Source organism: Glandiceps talaboti, chromosome 4 (genome assembly GCF_964340395.1).
Source record: "Glandiceps talaboti chromosome 4, keGlaTala1.1, whole genome shotgun sequence".
Classification (NCBI taxonomy): Eukaryota; Metazoa; Hemichordata; class Enteropneusta; family Spengelidae; genus Glandiceps; species Glandiceps talaboti.
In genome coordinates this window covers 13,025,037-13,046,173 of record NC_135552.1, presented here as the reverse complement: position 1 = coordinate 13,046,173, position 21,137 = coordinate 13,025,037, and the positions used below count along the sequence as shown (strand labels likewise).

The 21,137-nt window shown below is 33.8% G+C and overlaps 1 protein-coding gene across 1 annotated transcript in view; it reads left to right on the top strand.

The window, feature by feature from the left end:
* Positions 1–1,483: 1,483 nt before the first annotated feature.
* Positions 1,484–21,137, top strand: part of LOC144434006 (sorting nexin-13-like) — a 51,181-nt gene continuing 31,527 nt past the window's right edge. The window contains exons 1-4 of the mRNA XM_078122443.1: positions 1,484–1,611; positions 7,348–7,460; positions 14,405–14,510; positions 16,880–16,969. Of these exons, the coding sequence (XP_077978569.1) occupies positions 1,609–1,611; positions 7,348–7,460; positions 14,405–14,510; positions 16,880–16,969 (312 nt within the window). The 5' untranslated portion in view covers positions 1,484–1,608. The remainder of the gene's footprint in view (positions 1,612–7,347; positions 7,461–14,404; positions 14,511–16,879; positions 16,970–21,137) is intronic.

Genomic DNA, 21,137 nt, shown 5'->3' with positions numbered 1-21,137 from the left:
ATGTTGGCCATATGGATGAGAATTGGGTATGTTGGATTTTTTAATTGATAAAACAAAATCTATACGTTATTTTACTACTTGAACAAAAATGTCATCACAGTGAAACATAATATAAAAAGTAGTCTGTCTTTGTCACTCAATAAATTGCAAACAATCTATTAAACAATATTTTCTACAATAACAAACTTTTTTAAAAACATGTTCTATAACTTTTTGCAATTTATTAAACACAAATCCGTAATGTTGGGTTTCACATTAGTTTTACAAGTAGAAAAACCGTCAAAGTAAAAACTCCAACTAAATACCAAATTCTCATCCATTTAGGCACTTTAGATAAATATATCTTTCAAAATGTAGACAGACGATCTTGGGTATTTACGCACCTGTTAATAGGTTGTATCATGGAAGTATACTTCTATGGTTGTATTACAAATTTAAAGTTTGATTGATTTTAAAGGCATTGATATCTCGTCTACAATTAATCATTTTGTTGTAGGAAAAAAATCCGGGGAAACTACAGAAAAATATGAAAAATGAATAAATAAATATATACGAATGTGCCATTGCAAAATGTACGTGTCTTATATGTAGGCGACTTTTATGTAAGTATATGCGCGTGTGACTAGTGACGTAATTACTTAAAGTAACAGAAGCTGAGTTTATCAGCGTGAAAATACTTACATACCACGTCGATGTACTATTTTAGCATAAGGTTAATGTCGATGCACACCTGCCATGAAATTACCAATTGGGTTCTGGCATTCTTAGAACTGTTGTTTGCATAGGAGAGAGTTCCTGTACATATTTTCATGCGTATAATAAATTACGTCATCGGGTCGCTTATACGTCATATCCTAATACCAGGTTTGAGTTCAGTTAATTACAAGTGATGGTTAAGTGTACATCAGTAAGTAGCATACTGTGAATACTTTTTAAACAGGCAGAATTAGACAAATTACATCCCTAAAACACATAAACTCAGCTTGTGCTCCTTTAATAACAGCCTGAGTCACGGTATCGCCACCGTCTATGGTAATTTTATCGATTTATTTATGGTTCGGATAGAAAGAAGTTGCTGACTTTAATATTGGAGGAAACGTCATGCGATAAAACATTACAAAATTAATTCCTCTTTAAAGCTCGTGAATTTTATTTTGTGACCTTTTAATAGTACCACTACCATTGGTATCTCGAAATTCTGTTGAAAAAGAATACATGGAAAGCAATATTAATTAAACAGGTGGTTGGTTCCCAAGGCGTTAACGACGTCACCACGCTCCTTCTCGACAGCAGGTCAAAGAAAAATTGACACATTGTTTTTCTGACGTGTAGGTGGTTTAGAATGGCCAAAAGAATTTAAAAATACTAAAATTGAAGTTTAGGTTGTAATAAATCGATAGTTTGGTCCTACATCCTCGTTCAGACACAAGAGGTGAAAGTGAGTTGACCTTGTGAACGAGCCTACTTCCGTGAGAACGACATCAAAATGGCGGAAGCAGGAGCGAGTTGAGTAAACGAAGTACATGAAATAGCATTGCATCTCGAAAACAGCAAGCTGATCACACAAATTATGGGAAGTTTTATTCAGAGAGTAACACTCTCAACATCATGGTAGGTTGCAGTTGTTGATTTATTTTTTCGTTTAGTTGAAAGTGAAAATTTTCGTGACACGATACTCCACGTACATGTAATTACGATGTTGCATGGATATGGCCAACTGACACTGTAGTAGCTGTAGACGTCGTGTAGAGGGCTCGTTGCTAGCTACGCGATCTTGGCATCGGTCAAGACATTTAGGAACATCGTGTTGAATACGAGAAAACATTTTGAATAAATAGAACTGAAGCTGAGACATACAATGTATGAAGAATTCTCCATTGTGTTGTCCAGTCTGACATGACACTTAAACATCACTCACATGATGGTTGTGTTTACGTCAGTTGTTCAGACCACCGTGCAGATCACCGGGTATGGTAGTTTTCCGCTGAGGCTCGTTAACTACGTTTTGTACGAGGAACAATCAGCCTGCTAATAACTGCATTGTAATTTGACTTTCCGGAATATTAAGTATTGACATTCATCATGAATACCATGTTAATTAGATTTCAAATGCTAATCAACGCCCTTGCTTGAGTTGAACTCCTACATTATTATGCCAGCAAGTGCTATATTCTCATACATAATGTAGCCACCCGGACACATATACTTGTAGAATAATGCCCACTCATGACATGACAGAAATCAGGTTTAAACTACCTGTACCAGGGAATCTAACACCATTCCTATCCCAAACCCAACCCACTGGTATATATTATACAGTTAACCCAGCAACTATCATGGCCTGCCAGATGACATTGTCAAACCAGATAGCTAGTAAAAGTCCCTTGGCTATTATAGGTATACAGTAGGTTCACTGTACATTCTTGTCTAGTCTGAAGCTCCCAGTATTCCATTATTTATGTAAGCCAGTTCAAGTTGCAAATAAACTATTATCATTATGTAGATAGAAAAAAACCTTGTATATGATACCAGTATCAAGTTACTGGTTTATTTATTTTATTTAGACAGAAAATACCTGGAAGTCTGTATTATTGAATAACCTGGATTAAAGTAGAGACAGACATGACGATTAAAAATTTACTGTAAATTGTACAGGGTCATTTGTTATATTATACTTAACAGGAAGACAAATGGAATGGCTGGCTAGTTGGATAACTAGTTAGTGATATACTGTATGTACTATATTTAGTACAGGTCAGTGACCGGAAACCCAGTGTAAACAACACTTTATATACATATACACATGTATGTCAAAATACATCACAATGTATTTCTTAGGGTACATATTGAAAAGTGGTCTGCCAGTGTTTGACATAGCAAATGTTGTGCAAGTAGTCTTTCACCAGTAGTAGTCTATCCCAGGTCATATACATGTATTTCCAGTTATGTAACAGTATATAAATATTATTCTAACTCAGGTAAAGTTGAGTGAAATTCTATATTTATGGTCCACTGTTCTTCAATCTTGTCTATAAGCTTCTACTCAGAGAAATGATGAGATACTTGCTGTACTTATTGTCGTTGTCTCACATATTATCAGTAATTGTTAGCTAAATCATATGTTGGGATATTGGGTTTTAACATCCCTGCATCATGGAACAAACAAATGTTTAAGAGTATGGCACTATATTTAACAATTAATTGATTGATTGATTGATTGATTGATTGATTGATGATTGATCAGTACTAAATAGCATATGAAGAGGTATTCATTTGAATGCAGCAGACTACAAGTACTTTTGTCCTTTCCTGTCCACCATCCAACAATATACAGTTGTGTTAATTACTATACATGTGTTGACATTTGTAGATTGTAATTTTTCTCAAAGTGGAAGACTCTGAAATGATTAAATGGTACTTTGGTGTCAGATTTGGAAAAATAATAATTTCCCATTAGTATAATTAAATGAACCATCAATTTAGCTATCACTTTTAGAATTTTGATGATATTATTTTTTTTTTGGGGGGGGGGGGGAGGAAAGCGTCTAGTTGATTTATTTGTCTCTCATTTCATTTTCATTAGAAAAGAGATAGGTAATGTATTAACTTAAGATTTTAGTACTCTTGAAATATAAAGAAAATATTGTTGTATTCGCATAATTTCTACCAATCATTATTTTAGTTGGGTATCATTATGACTAGGGGTTGTCTTACTTATACAGCCGAAGAAAATATTGTCTTTTTTTCTGCTTAAAGGTTTGACATTTAAATTTTGAACCAAACTGTAAATTAATGTTTTTTAAAGTTTTTATATAACTTAAGTATCGCTCACTTCCTGTAACCATTCATTGGCTCTGTTTGATACAACCACACAGAAATCAGTGAGAAAATACATGTTGCTATACTTTAAGATTTAATGATTGAATGAATACAGTTTCTTGCAACGTTTCATCTAAATGAAATAATTAATGTACAAATGTACTACCTTTGCAGACATGGAAACATTGGCATCCTTGTGTCTGCATCCAGTTGCAGTATGTTTTAAATGTAGTGTAGACTTTGTGATGTTGCTTTTAAAGTGTAGAATGTGCAGTTTCTTATTTCTGCGTGATTTATCAAACAGAGCTAGTGAACATAACATGAAACAGGCAGGAAGTATATTACAGGTATGGTCTGTGTTATCAATCCTTCATTGCACCCCCACCCACCCACCACCACCACCACCACCACCACCACCACTTCATTCCCCATGCACAAATCAAATATAAATTCTAATTAATGTATTTGAAACGCCATAAAACTTGAGATTTCATCCATCCCGTTTTTAATGTAATTCGAAAACTTTTAATTGCCTGCAAATATTGCGTCTGCAATTATTTTTGAATGCTATTTCCAGATTTGATATAAATTCACCAACGTGAACCACATTTAAAGATTGTTCAATACATTTCTCATAAAGCTAACGTCAGCTGTTTTATTTGGGTTTTGTTTTAATTGACTAATATTGTTTTGTTTTTTTAAATTTAAAAAGTGAATCTGATAAAAAGTAAAACCATTAAAAATTGTTACCGTGACACATTGTATGGTAGTCCTCAATTCAAATACTGAAATAGAAAAGGAGAGTAGCAAAAGATAAATTCGTAGGGAAAACACATTACTTACGATGTCAGTGTAATGGATACTTTCAAAGAAAATAAATTTGTCCTTGGAATTTTCCACTTTTAAATAAATCTTCCATTCATATGATGACCTGTCAGTTATTTTTAGTCATGCAAAGTATAATCAATAGTAATGCCACCTGTGACAAACTGTAAACACACAAGGGGGTGTGTCTCAGACACTTGACCTCAAGGAGGGTCACAATGAGGTACAACGTTTACACTTGCAATAAATTATGGCATTTTTACTCTTACATGTTGGCTGTGTAAATACTATTGACACATCACATGATTTCAATCAACTTTCCGAGTGAGAGGTCCAAGACTTGGAAAATTTTATGTCATTTTGAAAGTTTCATTTACTGTGTGTGCAGATAGTTTGGTTACTGAGTCTGAGATCTCTGTCTTTTGTCAAAGATTAGAGGAAGATTTTTTCATGTTATACAAATTTACAGTTATTATTGATTGATGGGGTGCATAGAGTATTCATAATGTAAAGTAAATAGAGTATAGGTAATTTGACAGGTCAGAAGGTATTTCAAGGTACTGTAAGAGTGCACGGCCGGTGTGATACTCCCACCTGGGTCTACATTTTCGAGAATCTGAAGTGCTTTTAAAGGAAGTTAGCATGGAAAATGTGAGGTGACATAGTTATGGACCAGGTGAAATTTTTAGTCGAAAGTTTACCAGAAAGCTTCCAGCAGTTTCTAGCCAGGGTAAGAGTTACTGTGCAGTCTTGGGTTTTGTAGTCTTGTGACTACTTCATTACATCACTGCACAGCTGTAGTTTTGTCTACACTGTCAAACTTCTTATCATAAGATCGCAGCCACTAAATGTTTAAGTTAACAACAGGAAACAAATTATCAACTGCAGGAGACATTCTTAGGACATTTTATCCTGCTGTTAGTATTACTATTAGTTGTAGAAGTGATAGCTTATCTTCCAAATGTCTATTTATTTTTTGGAGAATTTTTGAATCATTCAGATTATGTTGACAACTATTCTGCTTAATATGCTAGCCTTAGCGAACCTTTTGTCAAATTTGTGACATGTCATTTGTTTCATGAAACTGTACAGGGCAGATTTCCATAGCCGTGTCGTTGACCCACAGTGAAATCATCTGACATACAGGCCACAGTGTTTATTGGATGAATTGCAGGCTTTGCTGTTTAATAATTAGAAATATGTGTACATGTATATTTGTAGACGTATTCATGGCATAGTGTCTTCATTAGTTATCTATATACCTGTATATGTCTTAGTTGTAGAATGTCTATAGTTGTAGAATGTCTACCATATTGTATGATGCTGGATAATTATTTCAACCGATAATTCATCAGTGTTTATTCGAGATAATCTTTTTCATAGTCAAACATATGTATATCAATCTCTTTCAGTTGTAAACATTTGATGGGGTTTGGGTTAGGGTTAAACTCATAGTCATACTTTTCTCTCTCTATATATAAATTATGTTGTATGAAATCTTTGTAACTTGATATGGGTGACCGTGCCTGGGCATGTAAAGTAACATATACTGCTACAAACAAATCAGTATATTTGTGTTATAGTAACATACATGTACACTGCTTTGAATTAGTGTTTTTACAAACTCTGTTGTAAAATCTAATATTTATAGTCGTACAGCGGATAGAGAACTCACACATTTTTGTATAGATGTGAAATGGTTAGTTATTCAATCACATATTCATGTCCTTTTAGTGCAGTCTATTTGTTGCAATTGTCATTTCCACAAAATGGTAAACGTAATATAGGCCACCATTCCACGTATGTGACAGTTACATTGAAATCATATAAAATCTCCTGTACTTAACATACATATGTTGATAGGGTGATAGATGAATCGTGGGGTTTTCTTCTCTTTGGCAAGTTTTAAATCCTTTAGTACCATAAATCAATCTGTTGCACAGTTTATTGTTAATATCTTTGCTGTGAGTCAGGTTGCAATTTGATACACAGCAAGAGTTTTTATAGTGAAGCCATAAAAGGCTGGAATGAATATTTTTGGACTGCATAGTGTATTCTTGCAAACTGGAGTATATGATTCCAGCTGAAGCAGTCCCCCTGCAAGGTAGCATCTGTAAAGCTCCAGGCCGTAAAGTGGCTAGTTTGCCACAATGGCAGAGTCATGAAATTTATATAAACAAGAAGTGCATATACAACATAATGTACATGTCTACATGTATGAGAGTGAATGTTTATGGACTCATTGGACTGTGCACTAGGGTTCATATTGAACATAAAATACCTAAGGAGTTCAGAACTTTTATGTCTAATGAACAATGCTTACTGGTCTTTGATGTTAATACCTGAGTGTCTGTTTTAGTTACTTTCTATGTTTATTTGTCTTTCCAACAAAGTATTACAATAAACATGTGCTATAATTTGAACTCATCTTGCCATTGTTTACCTGTAATTACATGTATACATTCTTTGCTTACATGTAGGTTAGACAGTAAAAAATGTGTTGTTCTGTCCTATGGGGCTTCTAAAACCACATGATGAACGTGGCATGAATGTCATATCTTACAGCCTACATGTATGTATATTCAGGGAGGACATTGTAAATGAACTACTGGTATACAAAGTAAAATATTAATATGAATGAGTCACATTTTCAATCACAACATTGATGCCACAGTGATGATTTTTTGTTTGTTTATTTTACAGGATGAGGTAAAGACATATGGCTGGGGTATACTGACCCTGGTCTTATTCTTTACCACCTTTGGATTGTGTGCACCAATTTATTTAGTTTTATATGTAATCACGTGTCTTGCTGGGTAAGTGAAATATTTTTCCTAATGTTTTCAATTTTAGTTGTCACAATTTTCAATATTTTTCTAACAAACCTTTTGGATTGTGTGTGGGGCATGATCCAGAACCAATTAAGAATATATTGTTCATTGGTTCCAAGAAACAATAATAATAATAATGTTCGGTTCTTATATAGCGCTTTCCCACACCGTGCTCAAAGCGCTTTACAATTTATTACCCCTGGCTCGGATCAGAACGGCACAACGGCCCTTTAGTCTTCCTCAACTCCCCGGGGAGCATACAATCCATTGCAGCCATTTAAGCGCATAGGATTAAAGCCTTCACATTGCAACCTACATCCTACCAGGTCCCCAATTATACAGCTGGGTTGACTGAAGCACAGTCGTGGTTCAAATCTTGCCCAAGGACTTTAGCCACTCAGAAACAAACAGCAAGCAGCGACAGGGCTCGAACCTGCAACCTGTAGATTCCAAGCCAGTCACGCTAACCATTCACCCATCATGACTCCACAGGACCGTAGTTACTATGGAATGATAAATTGGAAATGAATGCAATGTTTTGATCTGTCTACTACAGACCTTGATCACTCAATGAGTTTTTGTCTCTTTTGGCTCTTTTCAATTTGCCACTGTAATTTTATTTCTGTATCATGTAAGAGCTTATGTTTGTTACCTTCTTATTGTACTATGTTTTGTTATTGGTAGATCCAATAGCTTCCATGTATTTATTTATTTTTGCCACAATATATCTTTAATCTCTTTATTTACATTAGATTGTATTTGCTGTTGTTATTATGAAACTCGTACCGTCCCAAATTTGTCATAATTATTTGCATGTCTGGTGCATGGACTTTGATTGGTTCCTAGGGCACTATTTCCATGACTCTCGCCAGAAATGTTTCTTTCTGTTACTTTCAAAGATTGTGCACATATTTATCTTCTCTGGTGGAATAAATTTAAATTCAGGATATTGGATACCAACTACCATCAATTTACGGACATATTATTCCGCCAGTCCAGAGAGAGTTATCAACCGTCAATAATTAAATCATTGCGTGATCAAGGTCCGTAGTAGACTGATACAGATCAAAACGTCACATTCCTTTTCAATTTATCGTTCCAAGTAACTATATTGGTTCTAGGACAGTATAATATTTATAATATTAGTCTTATTTATGCAAATTTATTCATAAGTTGTTGCATGCAAATTTATGGTAATGATTTATTATCAATGAAGAATATTCATTGGCCTAGGATCATGCATTATATATTTAAATTTTTTAGGTCCTATTTTCAATAACTTTATTTTTAGATGGTAAATATAGCTTCATGGCTTTCATTTTTTTTCAAATCAAAGGCCAATCATTAATCTTTGTGTGAATTTTAAATGTTTTTGTTTGTGTGCTGTGAATGTATTTAGGTACTGTGTGTTATTAAAATTCATTAAAATGATATAATATTATGAATATGAAGACAATGGCTGATATTGTGCAGAAATAAAAATTAATCAGATTCATAACTATAACTTCAGTCAGTGATAAGGATATTAACAGTACTGATAATTCAAAATTCAAAATGAGATAATTTCTCAGTGAAATATTGGAGTCATTATCACGATATACCACAGTGTATTTTGGTATGCTGTGTACAGTTTAAGCTATACAGTACTGTAGCTTGAATATTTTTCGTTCAGAAAAAAAAATAATATTGAAAACATGTTTATTTATGTTCATGAATTACCACTCCATGAGTTGCGTGTGTTACATTGTGGTGATGAATAGGAGAAAATGTATAAACATTTCCTTTTTGACTAATTTGGGAGGTCATATTGATGCTGTACTGGGATGGTGGGGGGCTATGTATGTGTTTAAATATTTGAGAGAGTGAGACGAATTAAATGATGCTGTACTTGGACAGATGGGAGCTGTGTGCTTAAATATTTGAGAGGGTGAGATGAAGTAATCATAAATGACGCTGTACTGGGACAGGGGGAGGGGGGCTCTGTGTTTAACTATTTGAGATGGTGAGATGCATAATTCATTGATGACAAGTCATACAAGGTTATGTTGTATTGGTAAGAATCCACCTGTTGTAACTAGGATTGTACACACAACACAAAACAGAATTATGACTTGTACTAGATAACACAACAGATGGCACAATACAAAAACATGTTGACTGAAAATTGAGAGAGAGTTTTTGTCTGCTATTACCCTAACCTTTGAACCCTGCTGTCATGTGAGATATTTAATTGCCTCTAGTGGTATGATATAGTCATCCATATGTCATTTCAGAGATTAGTGACTAATATCTTATCCATTCTACAAGTATGTCGATTATTAGGGAACCTATGTGAAAAATGATACAGAGTAACATATTGATTGTTTGTGTGTGTGTGTGTATATATATATATATATATATATATATATATATATATATATATATATATATATATATATATATATATATATATATATATATATAAATTATATATATATATTATCATCTTTCATTATGTCATCTCAGAGATTAGCCAAATCTGTAATCCACTCTGTAAGTCATATCAGAGATTAGTGTAATCTGTAATCCTCTCTATATATGTCATTTCAAAGATTAGCCAAATCTGTAATCCATTCTGTATGTCATGTCAGAGATTAGTGTAATCTGTAATTCACTCTACATTTGTCATGTCAGAGATTAGCCTAATCTGTAATCCACTCTGTATGTCATGTCAGAGATTAGCCTAATCTGTAATCCACTCTGTATGTCATGTCACAGATTAGCCTAATCTGTAATCCACTCTGTATGTCATGTCAGAGATTAGCCTAATCTGTAATCCACTCTGTATGTCATGTCACAGATTAGCCTAATCTGTAATCCACTCTGTATGTCATGTCAGAGATTAGCCTAATCTGTAATCCACTCTGTATGTCATCTCAGAGATTAGCCTAATCTGTAATCCACTCTGTATGTCATGTCAGAGATTAGTCTAATCTGTAATCCACTCTGTATGTCATGTCAGAGATTAGCCTAATCTGTAATCCACTCTGTATGTCATGTCAGAGAGTATAATCTGTAATCCTGCATAATCTGTAATCTTTTCTATCAATATCATCTCAGAGATGAGTATAATCTATTCTATGTTGGTTCACCAATGTAGGGAAAAATAATGTAGCATCACAAAAGTAGTTATGTTTATATTTGTGTATTGTGTGATAAATATTCATAGGCCATTTGACTTCATTTCCCGGTACAAAATGTATATTCAGTTTCCAATTATTTCTCTCTCTTATCAAAGATCTCTTATCAAAGACACAATGCAAACATTTTGACAGCACTTCAACATTGATCACCATTTACATAGTGTAAAACAGTTGATATTATGAATTCTAATTAGTTTCATATTTTAGTAAAAATGCCTCATTATTGCTCAAAATTAAAAAAAAAATTAAACTCAGATAATAATTAAAGCAATCAATCATCTATTTTAAAGTGTATTTAAATTGGTATGAAACTGAAATGTAATTGAACAAGTGCTTGTAATATACATGTAGGGATTTTGTCTGGCTGAAATACAAAAATTGTATGTATGTATTTATGACGCATATATATATAGTAAATAGAATACAAACCATATGCTCTTCTTTTATTATGATGGTTTTCATACATTTGGCAAAATAAAATAAATTGGGTAAACATTGGCTATGACAACAGTAATTTAGTTGTTTGGATTAATTATTTTTATTATTTTATTTCCAATATTTATTAAAAAAATATTTATGACATATGGGGGTCATTGGCCTTTGTTTATATGATACCCAGCCATGTTTTTCAAGTATTATGACATCACAGTATACCTCCATGATTTGTACAAATGTTTACCATCACCACCATACAGGTTACATGTACTTATATTTCATGTCTAGAAGTTGAGGGTTTTGGGGAAATTCCAGCAGATTTTTGGTTTGCTGTATTACCATATGGTTTGTTGTTGTGTGTATTGTTGATATACATGTACCAGCCTACATGTAGACATGATGAACTAATACTACTACACTATTTATTTATTTATTTATTTATTTATTTTTACAGACACTCTGAAATCTGAAAGACTAAAACGCATTCAATATTTACAAAACTAGTAAAACTAGAAATAAAATTTAAAAAAAAAAGAAGATAAAATTACTGAAACTTCTGTTAAATTTCCATTATCCTAACTGCCAGTTTGATGTTTGTTTTTTCCCTTGTCCTTCCAACAAAAATTTGAAATATCAAAATGTCAGTTAGGATAGTTGAAATAGTGTAGTAGTGATAGTACTTCAAGTCTACAGGTAGGCTACAGTTAGGATAGTTGAAATAGTGTAGTAGTGATAGTACTTCAAGTCTACAGGTAGGCTACAGTTGGGATAGTGGAAATAGTGTAGTAGTATTAGTCCTTCAAGACTACATGTAAGCTACAGTTAGGATAGTTGAAATAGTGTAGTAGTATTAGTCCTTCAAGTCTACAGGTAGGCTATAGTTAGGATAGCAGAATAGTGTAGTAGTGATAGTCCTTCAAGTCTACAGGTAGGCTACAGTTAGGATAGCTGAAATAGTGTAGTAGTGTTAGTCCTTCAAGTCTACAGGTAGGCTACAGTTAGGATAGCTGAAATAGTGTAGTAGTATTAGTCCTTCAAGTCTACAGGTAGGCTATAGTTAGGATAGCAGAAATAGTGTAGTAGTGTTAGTCCTTCAAGTCTACAGGTAGGCTACAGTTAGGATAGCTGAAATAGTGTAGTAGTGTTAGTCCTTCAAGTCTACAGGTAGGCTACAGTTAGGATAGCAGAAATAGTGTAGTAGTGTTAGTCCTTCAAGTCTACAGGTAGGCTACAGTTAGGATAGCAGAAATAGTGTAGTAGTATTAGTCCTTCAAGACTACATGTAGGCTACAGTTAGGATAGCAGAATAGTGTAGTAGTGATAGACCTTCAAGTCTACAGGTAGGCTACAGTTAGGATAGTTGAAATAGTGTAGTAGTGATAGTCCTTCAAGTCTACAGGTAGGCTACAGTTAGGATAGTGGAAATAGTGTAGTAGTATATAGTCCTTCAAGTCTACAGGTAGGCTACAGTTAGGATAGTTGAAATAGTGTAGTAGTGATAGTACTTCAAGTCTACAGGTAGGCTACAGTTAGGATAGCTGAAATAGTGTAGTAGTGATAGTCCTTCAAGTCTACAGGTAGGCTACAGTTAGGATAGTGGAAATAGTGTAGTAGTATATAGTCCTTCAAGTCTACAGGTAGGCTACAGTTAGGATAGTTGAAATAGTGTAGTAGTGATAGTCCTTCAAGTCTACAGGTAGGCTACAGTTAGGATAGTAGAATAGTGTAGTAGTGATAGTCCTTCAAGTCTACAGGTAGGCTATAGTTAGGATAGTAGAATAGTGTAGTAGTGTTAGTCCTTCAGGTCTACAGGTAGACTACAGTTGGGATAGCTGAAATAGTGTAGTAGTGTTAGTCCTTCAAGTCTACAGGTAGGCTACAGTTAGGATAGTGGAAATAGTGTAGTAGTATTAGTCCTTCAAGTCTACAGGTAGGCTCAGCTGATATTTGAACATTGATATATCTATAAAAAACCCACATTATTTGAGATTATTAATATTTGATATAGTGCAAATAATACACTTTGCATACATGCCCTTATCACGTTATCTACCCCAAAGCTAGTAGCCGTTATTTATGCAAACACCGCTTCTGAAGCGAAGAAGAAAGATTTATTGAACAGTTGTCAGTAATTTATTACATTGAAATGTCAGTAGTTTCATTCCTAACAATATTACAGGAAGGAAGACATAGAAATTGAAAGTGGTTTAAATATTAATACTGTGTAGTAATAATAATAATTGTATTTATTGTATTGGGAATTTCTATATGTATTAATGTAAAACCCTTACAACGCCATGTCTGTGTATATGCAGACAGTCCCTTCCAGATTCCCAGGCCACATCTACATATATGCAGATAGTCCCTTCCAAGTTCCCAGGCCACACCTGCATAATATATGCTGACAAGGTTACTCATTTGCATAAGCCCAATTTTCACCCTTCACCTCTTATCTGGGTAAATTAATATTCGTTTGAAATATATACGTATGTAATGGGTGGATAAAGCCAAAAATAGGATCGATTGTATGTTTAACTTTCATTATTCCTTTCAAGTTAAAGTTGATAATTGTAAGAGTAGGTATGATACTCCTCTATAGTGGAAACAGTCCTTGGCCTAGGGAGTCTTTTGCATGAAAAGTCTATGGCATCTTAAGGGTTGATTTTCAATAAATAATTTGTTTCATTTTGTATCTGAGGAGTGAAAACTTATCTTGTAGTTGTACAGATTCTGTACTTTGTACCATTATTTTGGTTGAAGTTAATGTTGTATGTGCCTTGTATTGAAATAGAAAGTTTGAAACTTTTTTGATTATTATGAAAATTTGAATTCATTCTTAATTAAAATGATGGAAAATATCAGGGTCATAGGGTCATAGTGCAAATTTTTTTGAAATAAAGGTCAAATGATAGTAAAATCGATCCATTTTAGAAACCAATATGGCTGCCAAATCCAATATGGCTGGCAAATATTTTCATAAACACTATGGAGAAAATACAAGATTGTTGATTTCGTTGGAAACAAGATGGTGAACCCAAAAAATTTTTAATCATTCAAAGGATCATGAACAAGCCATAATATGGCAAGGTTTGTTGAGATTTAAGTAACTTTGATTTTCAGGAAAATTGGCCTACATGTAGGTGCATTCTACCTACTCTGTGATCTCAGTTAGACTTTACTATATGTGCGTATGAACATTAATAAAAACATTGATTCCATTCCTTTATAAAAATTCAGTAATTGTTGATATTAAAAAAATATTTTCATTCCAAATAATAAACAAATTCTAATCATGTGATTCACTTTCTACAGGTTCTTAATCATAGCCTACCAATATGGTGTATCACAGTCTGAGAAAATATTGGAAACTTTAACGGAATTACTCCACCTACCATATCCAAAGTCTGGATTACAGAAGGCAAGTGTTTCATGATTTTATTGGAACCTTTCATTTTGGTTCCATTAATAACTGTGTTATGGAGATATCTCCTGTTAAAATAGTCTCGGTTATTCAATCTCTCACTGTTGGGGGCTTTTCTATGAGAACGCCCAGATGAGAGTGTGGGGCACCCATTTCAGCCGGAAGTCACACAGTACATTTCTTTCAAGTCATAAAAATGGACTTAGGAGGCCTTTCATTATAATTAATATGTACCAGTCGCTTGAAAAGGGATAACCTGATTCGAAGGTATGTAAATTGTTCAGTCTGCAATGTTGGACATGAAGTATTCCCCAGCATGCACTGCTCTATGAGTTAGTTCCTGCGCAGGCGAGTTGAAATTTGGTTTCCACAGACTCTCACTTGGGAAGGTCTCATAGGCAGAACCCCCAGCAGCAAGAGTCTGGGTAACTGAGACTACCTTTGAAATAGTGCTATTTTATATAAGGTCACAGTAGCTATAACTGTAACTGCAACTGTAGTATTTTCATGGGTTTTGTTCTCATTTTGATTTCGATCATGTTTATGATGCTGTACATGTACTTGTGATTGCCTGTAGACCAAACCTTGTCAGTATACCTGAAATTTATGGTTTGCTTGCAAACTAATAAATCGTCTAGCTCTACGTGTATTTTACAAATGGGCGTCAAGCCAGTGTACACATTACCATCAAGGGATGGTAGAAAAGCAATTCTGTTACTTAAAATCATAAATTAATTAATTAAACATAATTTATGTGTACTTTTGGTCATGCTTGCATTTCAATGAGTAATGAAAATAGTTTAATATTACAGCTATAGGGGTATTACAAAATAGAGTAAAGGGGAATCTTACAGCAGGCAATTTCATAAACTTTGGGTTCTGGAAAGTCAAGGAGTCAAGTCCTGATTTGACATCACTTATATTGCATGTGATTGTTGTATGTGAAAGTGATACGACTCATGAATATTCATGTTCTGCTATTACATATACATGTCTGCTGATTCTCACGAGACACTGTATATCCATGGCAAGGACCTACACTGAACAATGAATGGAGAGCAAGCTTCAACTCTGTGTTTGTGCAGTTGTGTGTGTAAAATCATGAAATTATTCTCCAAAAATGAAGTTTATGAAAATGCCTGGCTTATCCCCTTTAATCAGTTTTTGGCTATTGTAATGCATTCTGTGCAACCGTTCATGCATATACATGTATGCTGTTAGTGTTACAGCACTAGAATAGTCTGGGAATTCTACATTTTCATTATGTACACACTGTAGTTAAACTGAAAGAATAAATTTGTGTCCAATTTAGAATGTATGGATAGTGGTTTTATACATGTATTGAGAGCTATGTACATGTATAGCTGTATTAAATACAGTCAAATGTACATATTAGACTACTTCAAAAGTCAATGCGTAACATTCATATTCAAATTTCCCTTGGTGTATCAATGGAGTCATTGATTTGGAGTGAAGTCAGAATTTCTGTTTCAGCAATGATCTAGTACGAAGTATGAACTGAATTAATACTGAAATAAAAATGACTGTTTTGCCAATTGATAGAGAAAGAAAAAAAAGGCTTGTTGTGAAATAAAATGACTGTTTTGACAAGGATAATAGAAAATAAAATGAGAACTGATATAAATTGAAGTAAAAATGGCTGTTTTTCCAATAAGCTAGATTGCAACATAAACTATAATGTATGATACGTACCTGATGTTTTCAGTACATTTCATTCAGTTTCAAATGAAATGAAAACATTTGTTGTGCAGTGATCTAGAACGAAATCAAAATTACACCCAGCCAATTCTCAGAATTCAAAATGAAAAGAAACCATGCATCAATGATCTTGAATAAAATATGACAAAATCTGCACTGTACAAATTTCTACATATGTAATATGAATAACACATGATTTCAAGTAAAAATAAACACTACTGTATTGCTTGCCAAGAATCTGTGAACAAAAATGGAAAATTGTAGTCGTAATTTCTATACATTCTTTCAGAATTTTATAAAAATCGATGTGTAAACTATTAGTATCGTTTTCTGATCATTTATACAGTTTACACCAATTTTCTGAAAATCAAAGATTGGTATTCAATGCTCTCCAAAACTTTGCCGTATGAAAGCTAGTTGCTGGTCCATTTGAAATAAAAAAATAACCTTGTATGCAAGGAAATTAAAATACTTATATTTCCTGATAGAGTTTTCACAATATTTGGCGACCATATTGGATTCTAAAATTTTGATGTATACTTTTCATGTACTTTGTTACAGTTGATAGACCAAGTGAGAAGGGGAGATGTACCCTGGAATAAAATGAAAACTGTACTGATATTGTGTATATGTTTTTATTGTTACAGTTGGCAGACCAAGTACGAAGGGGAGATCCCAAATACAGAATTGATAAAAGATTAACAGGAGCAAATATCATAGATGAACCTTTACAAGAAGTAAGTAGTATCTCATCAGCAGTTTCTTCTCACCCTCTGACCTCTGACCTCTGACCTCTCAACTGTGGTTGCTTGATATTGTTTACAGGATAGACTCTATGTCGATATGTTTGGTTTCAAGATAGTTGCCACCTAGAAAGTTTAATTGATACTCATGCAAGATTGAATGGTCATAGAGTTTTAGCTCATAATTACAAATTAAAATTTTTATGCACTGAGTCAAAATTCTTTGGAAACAAATTTGGGATATTTTCTCAAAAGAATGTAAGTAAAATGTTAAACTATTTGATATTCATGGTATAAAGTTCAGATTTCTACAGAGTATGTACTGGATCAACCAGTAGGAGTTTCCTCTGTCTGTCTGACCTCTGACCTTGCAACTGTGCGTAAAAGTGGTTGCTGGATTTTGCCCGCAGGAAATATGTCTGTATGTTAGATATCTGTGTCAGGACAGTTGTCATCTGGAAAGTGTAGAATTCATAGTGTGAACTGAATGTGCTCACTCAAATGAAAAATTATATTTTTATGGAGGAAGGCCGGGATGTGAGTGGGGGTGGAGGGTGGGAAGAGTAAGGATGTGATATTGTTTGTGTCTCATGAATATGACATAACATGCTGAGGTAGATGTTATTAAGTTTTCTTCTGTTTTCATGGCTTAAACCATTGGTTGAATGAAATTTGAATGTTGCAGCCAAAATGGTATGACAGTTTACATTTGCATGTAATGACAGGACTCATGTTTTTGTATTGAAGTTACTTTTTTCAGTCAAATATGTTCCCTGCAAATTTCTGGAGCTTTTTAAACTTTCAAGCATGAAGTTTATTACTTCCACTTTCAGACTGTGCGACTCTTTGTCATACATGTATTACATACATGTACAAGTCATATCTCGAGGCTCATAATAATAACATTCCCATCTTGTTATTCCACACTTGGATGAGGGGTACTGCTGGTAGGACCACCTAACTGCCTGTATTTGTACATTTGAAATGACCACTTTACAAGCTTTTAATAGTTAAGGTGTTTAAATACATCCCTTGTTTCCTTTTACTACTAGGAAATGACTATTTAAAATAGACTGCTGTAAAGATATCCGGAAATGAACTTTCTAAAACAGGAAATAAGCCTGTCTGTAAATCATACCTGTAGGTAGAATGATAACTCAGATACCCTGTATGCACACAGCTTCTCCTATATTTATAGGAAATATTGTGACAGTAGTTTTACTACGTTGTTGTAAAACCACACGCCTTACAACATTGTCCAATTTTATTTTTATATCATTATTTTTCGATTGTGCCTACACAAAAATATATTCAAGCTTGCGAGCATGTTTTACTGTTAAAGGTTTTGGGAAGAGAGAGAGGAGAAGTATATAAAGCTAGCCTTGATTATTTTTATGTGTTTTGGTGAGGGACCCTGGTAAGAAGGGGAAAGGAAGGGGAATCTGGCAAAATAAGCATAGATGTGTATATCGTTTATCTTAATTTTTGCTGGGAAATTCTTGTTTATACCAAAGGTGAAATGTTGTGAAACAAATGTTGTGAAACTAGCAAATTTTCACACTTTGTAACGTAAATTTGTTAGGAAACCTCTGTAAGATATGTGGGGGACTCAAATATTTTGCTCACTGCTTGTTCCCAGTATCCACTTCTGATTAACTTCCAATCCATAATATACCTGGAGAGCATCTTGACAAGTATTGACAAGTATTGGTTTGGATGCTTACATGGTCTCTGTGGTCTCAAGGAGAGATCAGTGAAAGATTTGATGAAGGATAATACTAGACTATGACAAATAATACCATGAATTCAATGTGTCAATTTTGCTCGCCTTGTAATTTCAGTACTTTCAAATAATTAGATTTTCTGTTTCTAAATATTGAAAATAAACAATTCCAATAGTCGGATACATATTCTGTTTCATGGCAGCCGTTCACATAAATGTGACTATGCATACTAAATGTCAAAATCAAACATTTCTAGTTTACCTGTGAAATGTTTCTAATCAGAGACCTGACATACTACAAAGTGTGTGTTGTATTTGATTAGTCCTGCTGCAAGGTTATGGCACTTTGACAGAAACACATATAAACAGAGAGTAATCATGAGAGTGAATTGATTTGATTGTTCACTTTAATGGAATTAAGATACATTGGTTGAAATCCAGAGCACATCGTGGAGTTGTACAGTACGTACTAATTGCTTCATTTCGATACATTTATTCATCAACGTGAATGAATAAAAAGGGGTCATGTCACATTTTGTGCATGATTGTTAGTGTTTTTGTGAAGGACAGTATAAAGTAGGTGAAATATGTCTGATTTTCACAGTCATTTATCAAAGTTCCTCTGTCTGTCAATATTATTTGTAACTACTAGGCAAATTACACCTGATTGCTCAAGTTCTTTCTGTTCTACATTTATACGTATGTACGTACGTACGTACATACATACGTACGTACGTACGTACGTACGTACGTACGTACATACATACATACATACATACATACATACATACATACATACATACATAAATTATAATACATACATACATACATACATACATACATACATACATACATACATACATACATACATACATACATACAGACAGAGACAGACAGACAGAGACACACATATAAGTATTAAATGATAATAGTGATAAAAAAATACATACTCATAATCATATTTGAAATCAAGTTGAAAAACCAAGGATCAGAATGAAAAAAAAAAGCATTAGTGTAATTAAGTATTCAATGCCAACACATTTGTACTCATCTAAGGAGCATGGATAAGCTTTTGTTTATGAAACAAATATGTAATGTTTGGGTTTGACTCCCTAACTTATACCTGTTTTTTCTACCAATACTGCAGGGTTTTGGTCCCCCAGTCTTACATTCATTTATCTTCATACTGATCAAAATGGTCTCAGACAGATACACTGTTCAATTTAAAATGGCCACAATGTTCATCTTTGATTTATAGGGTGTGTTGCCATGGCTACCCGCTTTGTCAGTGTTAGTATTGTTCACTAAAGTAGTCTCACTAGGTAGAAACTGTCTACACACTTTCAGGAAATTGCCTCAATTTTTCACTGATGACTTAGCATCTACCTACAGACCATTATCATAATATATAGCAATCGTTTCAGATCTGGTTTAATAGTGAATTTACAGTGTCTGAGAAAAAAATGATAGGATTTGAATAACAGAAAAAATAAATATTTTTGATATGTATTAAGTTTTTCTGTATAAAGGAGTCCTTGTCCAACTATTGGAGTCAAGTGTCACCATATACCACACATTTTTTATCTTTACCCAGTATCCTCTTTAACAAGGTAACAAGAGCAAATTGGCCTTCTGGTATCAAAACACCAACCCTTTGTCATTAGATCACCAGTCAGCCTGAACTTAAGCATCCAGAAAAGGATGTGAAACTGTTGCCATTCAAAAACAACAGCAATTCCAGTAGGATAGATAGTAAATACATGTACTTTGTTATTAACTTCATACCTGGATGACTGAGAACATTCATACACATATAATGTATGGAATCAAAACAGTCATTAGATGTAAAATATTCTCTTTTTCCCCCTGAACTTTCAGCTTCAAAAGTGACTAGTCTCTGAGCACCCTCAGGAAAACATTCTAGGGAGAACTTAGACTGACAGCTCCATAGTCTTGCTGCTAACTGTGGTATAAATCGTAACAATACTGTATAGGAATTAGACTAACAGATCCATTGGTGTTTCAACTTGCGTAACCACTTTTAAGCTCCAAACCATGTACTAGTACCTATTTGACCTCAGAAATGACCTTATTGATGACTTATTAATGAATGCACGCACTTAAACTATGTCAGTATGTTTGCGCACATGCAACATTATTGCTTGCGAATTGTTCTGTATTCAGTGTTTCCATGTAGACGGTCAAAACCGATATTCTTTCTATCATGTGAACACATGAAAATGCACTAAAGAGAGAGAGAGAGAAAAAAAAATTGTTTTGTTGTTGCTATTAATGTTGTAGTTGTTGTTGTTGTTTACTATACTGTATTCAATGACGATACAATTGTGTAATAAAGTTATTATTACTATTAAAATGGAAACAATATGATAAGTTTTGACAGTGTTTATTTGAAAAAAAAACGTCATTGTGTAAATGCAG